The sequence below is a fragment of the Nicotiana tabacum genome, chromosome 5 (genome assembly GCF_000715075.1).
Source record: "Nicotiana tabacum cultivar K326 chromosome 5, ASM71507v2, whole genome shotgun sequence".
NCBI lineage: Eukaryota > Viridiplantae > Streptophyta > Magnoliopsida > Solanales > Solanaceae > Nicotiana > Nicotiana tabacum.
In genome coordinates, this window is record NC_134084.1 from 146,703,917 (window position 1) to 146,715,268 (window position 11,352).

The window sequence follows — 11,352 nt, forward strand, 5'->3', positions numbered from 1 at the left end:
TTAGATATTTTAGAGCCCAGTTGAGTCCTTGCGTGTGTTGTTGCTCAGTCTTCATTATTGGGGCAGATCAAGGCCCGGCAGTTTGATGATCCAGATTTGGTGGTTCTTAGAGAGACAATGCTACAGGGTAATCCCAAGGAGGTCTCTATAGGCGAGGATGGTGTTTTACGACTCCAAGGTTGCCTATGTGTTCCTAATATTAACGGTTTGAGGGGGAGGATCCTAGAAGAGGCACACAGTTCGCGGTATTCTATTCATCTAGGTGCTACAAAGATGTATCATGACTTGAGATAGCATTACTGGTGGCGAAGGATGAAGAAAGACATAGTGCAGTATATGGCTAGGTGTTTGAATTGCCAGCAGGTTAAGTATGAACACCAGAGGCTAGGTGGCTTACTTCAGTAGATGCCTATACCATAGTGGAAGTGGGAGCGCATTACTATGGACTTCGTAGTTGGGTTGCCCCGGACCTTGCGGAAGTTTGATGCAATATAGATCATTATTGATAGGTTGACCAAGTCGGCATACTTTATTCCGGTTATGACTACTACTTACATTTCAGAGAGAGTGGCTCAGATTTATATTCAGGAGATAGTCCGGTTGTACGGTGTGCCTGTTTCCATCATATTAGATAGAGGCCCTCAGTTCACTTCCCATTTCTGGAGAGCCGTTCATAGTGAGTTGGGGACCCGTGTGGAGCTTAGCACAGCATTCCATCCTCAGACCGACGGACAGTCAGAGCGGACAGTTCAGATTTTGGAGGACATGCTCAGAGCATACGTGATTAACTTTGGGGGACAGTGGGATCAGTTCTTACCCTTGACAGAGTTTACTTACAATAATAGCTATCAGTCCAGCATAGAGATGACTCCATTTGAGGCTTTATATGGTCAGCGATGTCTTTCTCCTATCGAGTGGTTTGAGCCTGGTGAAGCTAAGTTGTACGGTACAGACTTGGTGAAAGATGCCTTGGAAAAGGTAAAGTTGATTCAGGAGAGGCTTCGCACAGCTCAGTCCAGACAGAAGAGTTACGTGAATCAGAAGGCGCGTGATGTATCATTCATGGTTGGCGAGAAGGTTCTCTTGAAAGTCTCGCCAATGAAGGGTGTTATGAGATTCGGGAAGAAGGGCAAGTTGAGCCCAAGGTTTATTGGCCCATTTGAGGTGTTGAGGCAAGTTGGGGAGGTTGCTTACAAGCTTGCTTTACCCCCCAGCTTATCGGGAGTTCATCTAGTCTTCCACGTGTCCATGCTTCGGAGGTATCATGCCGACTTGTCCCTTGTGTTAGACTTCAGTACTATTCAGCTGGATGAGAGTCTGGAATATGAGGAGGAGCCAGTTGCCATTATTGATAGGCAGGATCACCAGTTGAGATCCAAGAGGATTTCCGCGGTAAAGGACCAGTGGAGGGGTCAACCAGTTGAGAAGGTGACCTGGGAATCCGAGGAGGACATGCGGAGTAGATATCCCCATCTTTTTCCTAGCTCAGGTACTTTTCTATGTCCGTTCGAGGATGAATGTTTGTTTAAGAGGTAGAGAATGTAACGACTTGAATGGTTGTTTTGCTTATTAGAACCCCCGTCCCATTAAATAAGACTCCCCGTGCTTGCTTTAACTAATTTACGACTCGCGGGGATGGTTGGTTTGGGATTTGGAAGAGTTTGGGTTGAAATAGGCACACTTGATTCCCTCAGATTTTCCTAAAAGGCTAAGTTTGACTTTGGTCAACATTTTTAGTGAACGGGCTCGAACTTGTGATTTGACGGTCTCGAAGGGTCCGTAGGAAAATATAGGACCTGGGCGTATGCCAGGAATCGAATTCTGAGGTCCCTAGCCCAAGTAATAAATTTTTGTTAGAAATTGTTAAACTCGAATTCTAAGGATTTAATGAAATTGAATAATGCTTGATCATGTTGGTATCGGTTCCGGAGCCTAGTACAGGTCCAATATAACATTTAAAACTTGCACGCAAAATTTGGTGTCAATCCGAGTAGTATAAGTACGTTTCGGTGCGTTAGAAGTAAATTGAAGAACTTGAAGTTCATAAGTTTAATTCAATTGGTTTTAGGGAGTGATTCCTAGATTTAGCATTGTTTCGAGCGTTCCAAGAGTTTGAGCGAGTCTGTTTTATGATTTCAAACTTGTCGGTATGTTCGGACGGGGCCCGATGGCCCGAGTATCAATCGGACGAGGCTCGAGTGAAGTTGGAAAAATTGGAAAGGAGATGAAGCTCCAGCTATCTGTCATAACCGCACCTGCGGTTAGTCAGCCACAGGTGCAAAACTATAGGTGCGGTCGACTCATCGCAGAAGCGGTCAAGGGGAGGAGCCCAGGAATCGCAAATGCGGCTCCTTCTCCGCAGAAGCGGCTTCGCAAGAGCGGCTCCAATACCGCAGAAGCGGTCACATCCCCTGGCTCAATTCCGCAGATGCAGACCCCCTCTCACAGAAGCGAGACCGCAGATGCGGTCCCCTAACCGCAGGTGCGGAATCGCTGAAGGCAGTGCCTTCATTTATTACGAAAATGTGTCATTTTTTAGACATATCCACAATTGTTTGGGCGATTTGGGAGCTTCCAAAGAGAGATATTCCACATAGCATCTTGAGGTAAGTTCATCCCACTTATTTCTAGTTTAATACTTGAGTCTTGGGTAGATTAACACACAAAGATTAAGGAAAAATCATGGGATTAGAGCCAAACATAGGGTTTCAATGAAAGTTAGATTTAACCACGAAATTTGTTATGGAATGAAGTAGAAATCACATATTATTAATCCTTAGTTTATAAAGAACAACTTTCTTCAAAAAATTTCGGAATCCGGGCGCGTGGACCCGGGGTCGGATTTTAGGAAACTTGTGTTTAGGGTAGGGAATTACTCTAATAGTTAGAATGCGAACTTGTGAGCTTGTAATGACTAGTTCCTACCTCGTTTAATTAGTTTTGGATCGTTCTGCTCCAAATTGAGGGTTTGAGCACGTTCTTGGTATTGGAAGTACGCTTTGGAACGAGGTAAGTCTCATTTATAACCTTGTAAGAGGGAATTGTGCTCATAGGTAAAATAATTGAATAATTTGTCACTAAATGCGGGGGGCTACGTACACACTAGGTGAGGAGAGTCCATGTGTAGCTACTATTATGTTAATTATCTAGATAGATTAGTATCTGTATCATGCCATATTATGAATGTTTATATCCTTTTATGCTAATGAGATCACTTAGGGTATGCTAGGGACTTGGGAAAAGAACATATGTGAACGTATGCACTTGCTCGAACACTTGTATGAATTTATTTGAATATAAATGCACTTTTATGTACCTTCTTGATGATAATTGATATTTGTGGATCGGGCCGATCGCCTCGGTAGAAATAGATACATCTATGGTTCGCGCCATTCGACCCTCTGACAGTGCACAATTTCTTTTCTGTTGGACCGAGTCGTACGACCTCGGCATAATGTGCGTATGATATCTATGTGAAATCTTATTCATGACTTACTTTGTTAAATGCTCTGAAATGTAAATGGCTAACTGTGATATTATCTAGGCATGACTTATCACTTCTTGCTATAAATTGATAATTATCTGTGATATCCATGCTTAGCATAACACCTTATTATATTATTTGACCCTAGTAAGTATCAAGTCGACCTCTCGTCTCTACTTCTTCGAGATTAGACGGGATACCTACTGGGTACATATTATTTATGTACTCATACTACGCTTTTGTACTTAATTGTACAGGATCTGAGGTAGGTACATCTGGCTACCAGTCTGGTGCGTGTTCTTGATCATAGTCCAAGACTTTCACGGTGAGCTGCTCCCTTCCTATGTCGTCCAGCAGCATGATGGAGTCTCTCTATACTTTTGGTTGTTTATTCTATTTCAGACAGTAGGATAGATTTATTTTTTTGTATATTCTACTAGATGCCCACATATTTATGGCACCAGGTCTTGGCGCACACATTGGTAAACTATTCTTTTGGGATTGTATAATTATTTGTGTACATTACTAATTATCACTTGTTTTAAAAATGCAAATTAAGAAATTGTTGTAACACTTTTTGTAAAGTAAAGCTAGAATCTATTAATATTTCCGCGTTGGTTTGCCTGACAATAGTGTTGGGCGCCATCATAACCTATAGTAGAATTGGGTCGTGACATCATTGCTTTGAGATAAACGTGTAACACGTATTTAAAAATTATATTGTTATTATTATTATTTTTATTATTATTATTATCATCATCTATCTATTAAGAACAAAACTCAACCAAAATATTAATATTTTTTTATTCTCTAAAATAAATTTTACATTAAATATTCTTATATATTATATTCGTCATATCTTGAAGAGTTAAAGAAAAAAAAAAATTATGATTCAATGAACAAGAAACTCATGATCCCTAATTTCTTGATTCTTTTATATTTAATTTTCTTTTAATATTTATTTTATAATTAAAATACATTTAAATAATATTATTTATGAGATGTTCAAAAAAAATTATATTTATCCATAAAATCTTATTTAAAACCTGTTCTGGTAAAATAGTAAAACAGCATACTCCCTTCAAAAACACAGCCAAAAATTAGATTTTTTTCGGGGGTGTGATTGGAATCTCTGGAAATACTTGGACGAGGTAATATACAAAATTGGCAAACAGGTATTTCAGTTCAATCCTTCAATCCAATCTAACAAACGAATGTTTGACAGTGATTTCTAGCTCAAATACACAACTTATATTCACCTTTATGAGTCCCAGAGAGCATGGCCCTAGTTGCGTATTTCTGTCTACATTCAATAGCTATGCTTTATCTCTTTGCTCTATTAAGAAAGCTGCTATTACTCGAACATAAATGAAAGGAATATCTCTCAGGCCTGTGAATTTGTGCTTAATTTTTACTACCTGATTTTGACATTGCAGTTCAATTAGATGGCCAAGTATTTAGTAGAGGGCACGACGACAATGTATAACATATCAACAAGTATTCAGACACATCTGCATTCAGAGCAAGGAAGATCAGCAAGTGAGACAAAACTACTTCTCCACTAAGGTAGGATTGTGTCACCTATACCACTGAACCTTGTATAGGTAGAAGTTGTACTAAAGCATTGCTCAAGTTAGTATTTTGTTTAAATCATCTGAAAACTTCAAAAGCTGTTTAGTACTACCTTTCCTTGAGTCTTACGAGATGGTGCGGCTACTTGTTTTCGAACATATGAGAGCTTAAAGAAAGACATTAGGGTGTCGGTTGGTTGTGGTAAAACAAGAAGATACCAATACTTTATGCACTCTTCTGCAAGAAGTGTGCCATTAGATTCAACTATCCAAAAATTTAAAGATGAAGTGCCAAAGCTGATCTATTTCATTTGCACATAAGCATTCCCCTAAAAGATGTTAAGAAAATTGATAGTAACATTTATTTTTTCAATGTTGTGATTTAGAAGGAATCCCGCGACAATTTTAGAGGCTAAGCTCTTATAGTATAATCCAGGCTTTTTGCAGCTTTGTAGTCCTTGCCTTAGTAAAGCACCGTGATATTATTGACAATTCATTCCAGTGATGATATAAGTTCAAGAGTTATATTCTTGACGATACGGGATCCACCTCTTTTGTCTTTCTCACTTACAGCAGCATAATAGATTCGTGTCCTTACAAAATCCTGCAACATATTCCGCTGATGCACTAGTTTCACATGTTAGTGAAATACATTTTGGCAGAAGATATCTCTTTTGGTCATAAAATTTCCTTTCAAGGTTGATACTGCTCCATTTGTCAAAGGCCACTATCAAAACAGAACTTGAACTACCACATTCTTTCATTGCTCAAATGCACAATGGAAACCCCTACTTTACTCCTCATTTCTAAATGGCAAGGAGATTCCTCTTGAATATTTTTTTTTGTTTTTTCAGCATCACAATGTCTGGCTTGGTCATCTACACGCAAATATATAAGCATAAGACTCGTACAAGTGGCTTTTAGTAGATAATCTTCTACTTCTTTTTTGCTGGCTTCAGATGCATAGAGAGTTCAGGTACTCAAGGGAATTATTACATAAAAATCTGATAGTCAGTCATAGGCACAATTTAACAGCAGACTGTGCATCTACTTTCCAATTCTATCAATGTCTTAGACAATCTGCTTGTGTTTTAATATGCTCATGATGTTGTTTTGTTTTACTTAAACCAAGATTGAATTCAAATGGGGGATATACCTCTCCAAATGGACCTGATAACTTCCCAAGTAAAGTGATTTAAGCTAAGTGTAAGGATGTTTAGTCATACATTCGAAATCATCAATTATCCTATCCAAGTAGAATACATCAGGATGATTAATTGTTCACAGAAAAATACGTAACTTTATCACGAAATGACCATTCAAAGTACCAAACAATTAACGACCATGTCAAATTATAAATTGACAGCTTCCTTATTACTTGTAGAAAGACAAAATTAATCTCATTTACAATCTTGAATAACCTTTCAAGGATCTATGAAAAAACACAAACAAAGATACCATGCCCACGCCCGTGCATAGCATGGGCACTCCCATCTAGTTACTAAAGAAACCTGATGCAGCACTTCAGTATTTCCTACAAGAAATGGAATAGATCTACACACCAAGAACAAATGCAAACATTAACAACTATTTGTTGCTTATTTCTTTTTGGAATGTGGAAAGAATGATGAAAAATGATTTATACCCTTGCTGTCTACATGATGAACTTGATATCTGGATTTCTTATTGACTTGAGCCACATATCTGCCATTACACGTGATGATATGCTCCATAGCAAATCTTGGCCCTTTACTGCTGAACCTTTCTTTACTTTCTTCCCCATTTTACCAAGTCCATAAGCCACCAGCCACTGCATTGCAGTCAATCTCTGCTTTTCTGTGTCCCATGCATTCTTCTTTTCTCCGCTTCCAACTCTCAATCCGCCAATCGCCAAGCATGCTATTTTAAACTTCTTTTCCTCGTCGATGTCATTAGTTTTCTCATCGATATGAACTGCTTGAATTAGTGCTATCATTGGTCCTCCAACTGCCTCGAACTGCCTCAATGGATCCCTCAGTTGAACCACAACAAATATCACTACATTATCACTTTTGTCATCTTTTTCCCAATCTTCAAGAGGAACTGCGGACTCCAGTGGATGACCATGATCATCTTTCTTGTGTGCTGAATGTGGGGAAACATCAAAAGGCGCCTCTTCTTCCGCGATATCTGCCTGAATTTTCAGGGCTTCGATTGTCATTGCCTCCATTTTCTGCAGTGTGAATGCAAGAATTTCGTCCACTGTCAACGGTTCATCACTGATATTCCAAATCCCTGTAGAAATCCTCTCATTTCGGCTTGTGTTCATCGCTGTTGCCATCGATTTCACTGCTGCAACTGTACGAGCAGCAGTTGAGCTGGCACCTACTTCTTTGTTCCTCCCTTGAATAATAGCTGAAGCAATACCTTCAAAAGCTATCTGCTCTGCTGTCTTACCCACGAGTTCTTCCATTGGCATCATCGATAAGATCTTGGACGTAAATTCTTCCATCCCAATAGCTGCCATCCTCTGAAATATTTCAAATCCATTCATAGACGACAAAATTGATGGAAAAACAAATGGTTTTGATATCTGCATTGCAAGTTTTGGGGTGTCTTTTCTAGAAACAACAGTATTAAGAGGATTCATGGCCGCCAAGAAACCTCCGTTCCTTGTTTGAACTACACAACCCAACCCTTTTCCAAGATCTGGTATAAATATGACTGATTCTCTCTTTTTGCTATCTTCATCTCCTCCTTGCAGCTTTAATGTGGGGGTTTCTTGTTGATCCGTCTTGAACTGATTAGCGCCACCTGAATCTTCGAGCATCTGAAGAAATTCCCTTGTCACATTTTCCTCATCTGCATCCAACCTTTGCGATTCAGAGTCGTCATCCTCTGTCTTGACTTGATTTTCATCTTTAAACATGGATTCAAGAGCTTTGATTTGCTGAGCAATGGAATCAAGTTCTGACAATCTAGTCAGATGATGCTGATCATGCACAATCTCCTTAACAACCTCATGACTTGATACCGATCTCTTATCAGAATTTCCTTCAGATTGCTCTTCTTCTTCTTCTTCTGCTTCTTCCTCCTCTTCTTTTACTTCCACTTCTTTTTTAGCTTCATCTTTATCTTGAATTTCAACTCCTTTGTCCACAACATCAAACTCCGGGAGATCAAGATCCTCTGCTTTTGACTCTGGTTCCTTTTCAGGCTCAGCATCTAGATTCAGCTCATCAATTCCTAGAAGATTTGGTGTTGTTCCTGTTTGTGAAGGAGTCCAATTAGATGAACTTAGGCTAGTCATTCTTGGACTTGGGACACTAAAAGATGTTTTCGATTGCTTGCGAGCAAATGATGATGATGATGAATAGTTCACATTTTTCCCCGTCTTTTGCCCCTCAGCCTGGCTGTAAATTCCAATTCCCCCATCTTTCTCCATTATCTGGAATCCCAATTTGAGAACTAGCTCTCCCCCCTTGGCTTTCCCAGAAAGAGTATAACTCGTGTCCCATTGGCGAATTCGGTTGCCTTCAAAGCTCTTTTCTATGGACTCCTGAATCATTTCACTCAAATCCACTAAGTTCTTTCCAAAATCAAGCTCCTCTGCATCCACAGCAAACACATATATCAAAAATGGACGCGGCTCGAATTTAAAGCGACTTCCATTACTACCAGTAGTAGTAGCTGGGGTATAGTAAACATGACACCTAATGAAAAGGGTCTCTTCAAAATCAGCAGCTCCCTGTGAAACTCTGGATGGCATAGTTTGTACTGCTCCTTCTTTGGCTTCCTTTTTTCTAACACAAACTGATAGCCTAAGCCCGTTCATGGATGTAGGTAGTCCCTGAACCGTGACGACTTCAACTGAGAACAAACAGCTTAGCTTTTGCTTACCAATGTGAGCGAGAGCCCGAATTGGTTTCCAGTTCCATAGGCCTTTTTTCTCGGAGTTGGACTCGACTTTGCTATCCAACTTCTTCAATGACTTGGTGCTGCTGCTGCTCTGTTGTGTAGTATTGTCCTCGCTCTCGATGTCCAGCTTTGGACGAGAACGCCATGGCGACAATGACATGCGCCTCGACCTTGGCTTAGGATTGATGACACTGTCATCATTTTTAGCACTGGTTATCGGATCATCAGCTATAGCAATTGGAGGGACAGATGTTCGAGGAAGGACAAGGGAGGCAGTTCTTCGGGTTGTGCTAGTTGAAGAAGTGTTTGGCTGATAGAGTGTTTCACTCAGTGCTTCAAGTTCTTGTAATAACTGTGTATTGGAATTCCTTCTAGTATTTGTGATGTAATCAGCCATTGTAACGAAACTGTGAGAAAACAGAAGAAAGAAAATGTTGGTACAAGGCTTGCCAAAAGTAAAGATGATTAGTGGCAAGTAGTTGAAGAGATATGAGGGCAGTTTGATCAGAGAGATGAGTTTGGATGGAGGTGAGAAGATTGATGCGGGCATTTGAGGACTGGAATTTTTCTTGTATAAATGGTGAGTAGGATGCATTACTTGGTGCTTTTTGAACCAGGTATTTGCGTTTGTTTTGTATGTGAAGGATAAGGCAAGAACGTTTGTCTCTCCCTCTATTCGGCAACGCCCCTGCCCCACAGACAGTTGTCCCTTTTTGGTAAACAATACTACATACTTCTACTATCCAGCTATGCGTTTGGGGAAGAGCAGCACCACAAGGGTAGCATTATCCTACATTTTTGCAAGAAGCTGTTTACACGGCTCGAACCCGTGAACTCCTGATCACGTGATAATACTAAACAATTCACAAAATAATACCATCTCTACTTCCAATAATTAACCAGCGTCAAAAGTATATCATCTGCACAAAGTTCCAAATTCTTGAACTTGTTGGCATTAGGCCAAATAGTGTTCTACAATTCCAAATCAAAATATATTTTTAAAAAACACCAAGTTGTCAAGAAAATAGTTTCTTCAAAATTACTACTAGAAAATTTTCAGAACGCAACAAAATTAAAACACATTTGCCTTGATCTTAATGCAAGAGGAGATCAAATAGTTCCAAGCTGCTAGCCAAATTAGTTTAGATATCTTTGACAATGTTCATTGTATTAAAATGAAATCAAGGAATCAATGTCTATTTCCCATTCATTTTGAGAACTTATGAAGTTAAATATCTTCTAGAGTATTCTTGAAAAGGTTTTGTCAATCAATTACCTAAATTATAAGCAAGACGATCAGCACATATCTATACTATATTAAAAGCACGAAAACTTATAGCGAAATATCGTTTGCTTCTTTTGCCCTTTAAAAAAAGTTTTCATATTGTACCAAATAGTCATTTTAATTATCTCCCTAATATTTAGGAATAGTTATTTAATTATTTTTCTAATATTTAGGACTTTAAAATCAACTAGATTTTGTGTCTCAAAACCTTCCTTATTTAACATATGCGTAATATAACATATCTTCAAAAGGAAAAATAATAACAAGCTAAAAGAAAAGAAAAGAAAGAGAAAGATAAGTCTTCAACTGTTTTTATTTCGCATTTTGGCTTTCATTTGTTTAATTTCGAAACCAAAAATAAAATACAAATGAAATGTTCTATATTCACTCAAAATTAAATAGTTGTACTGCTATCATCCTTTCTTTTTCTCTAAATTAATATTTTACAACTAAATTTTATCACAATTACAAAGATTAATATTATAAACCTAATAATTTGTAGGAACGATACATTTATATTGTATTAAAATGTTCCCACTTTGAAATCACATAAAATTTCAAAATTATTAGTAAATATTTTCTTATTTGAAATATGTTTGAAGTTCTCTAATATTATTAAAATTTTAAAATCAATTAGAATATTAACCTATATAATTTTTTTTCTTGTTTGAACTACGTATAGAAAAATTATAATGCATATTTATTTTCTTAATATTTGTAACTTAATTAACTACTTGTATTTATTAAAGATATCCTTATTAATAAATAATTTTAGAATGTATTCTTACATGGTATGTCAATCTTTAACGACTCGACATAAATAAATAAAAAATCTTATTGTATATCATTAATTGACTATGCCCATATAATGTTATAATATAAATTTTGTGAAATTTTTTAAAAAAAGTCAATTATTTAGCAATAAGCTCTCTCTTTAATAAATGCAAAAGGAATTTTTTTAAATTTGATAATATTTATTTATTTCTTATTGATTCTTCTTTTTATGTTTTTATAGATAAAAAGCTACTTCTTTTGTTCATTTTAAGCCACGTTATATTGATTGAGGATTATATTTATTTTTTGCTAAGACTTAATATTCTACTAAATACTTTTAA

General features: G+C 37.7%; 1 protein-coding gene across 2 annotated transcripts; it reads right to left on the reverse strand.

The window, feature by feature from the left end:
* Window positions 1–5,273: 5,273 nt before the first annotated feature.
* Window positions 5,274–9,538, reverse strand: LOC107797858 (protein PLASTID MOVEMENT IMPAIRED 1-like). Of its 2 annotated transcripts, none has more exons than XM_016620788.2 (2): window positions 6,701–9,538; window positions 5,274–5,933 (listed from the first exon to the last, which is right to left on the reverse strand). In XM_016620788.2, exon 1 carries the CDS (start codon window positions 9,500–9,502, stop codon window positions 6,710–6,712), a length of 2,793 nt encoding a protein of 930 aa, XP_016476274.1. In that variant the 5' UTR covers window positions 9,503–9,538; the 3' UTR covers window positions 5,274–5,933; window positions 6,701–6,709. The 2 variants fall into 2 exon arrangements, with proteins under 2 accessions (XP_016476274.1, XP_016476269.1); XM_016620783.2 differs by lacking the exon at window positions 5,274–5,933 and adding an exon at window positions 6,406–6,609.
* Between the last annotated feature and the right edge of the window lie 1,814 nt (window positions 9,539–11,352).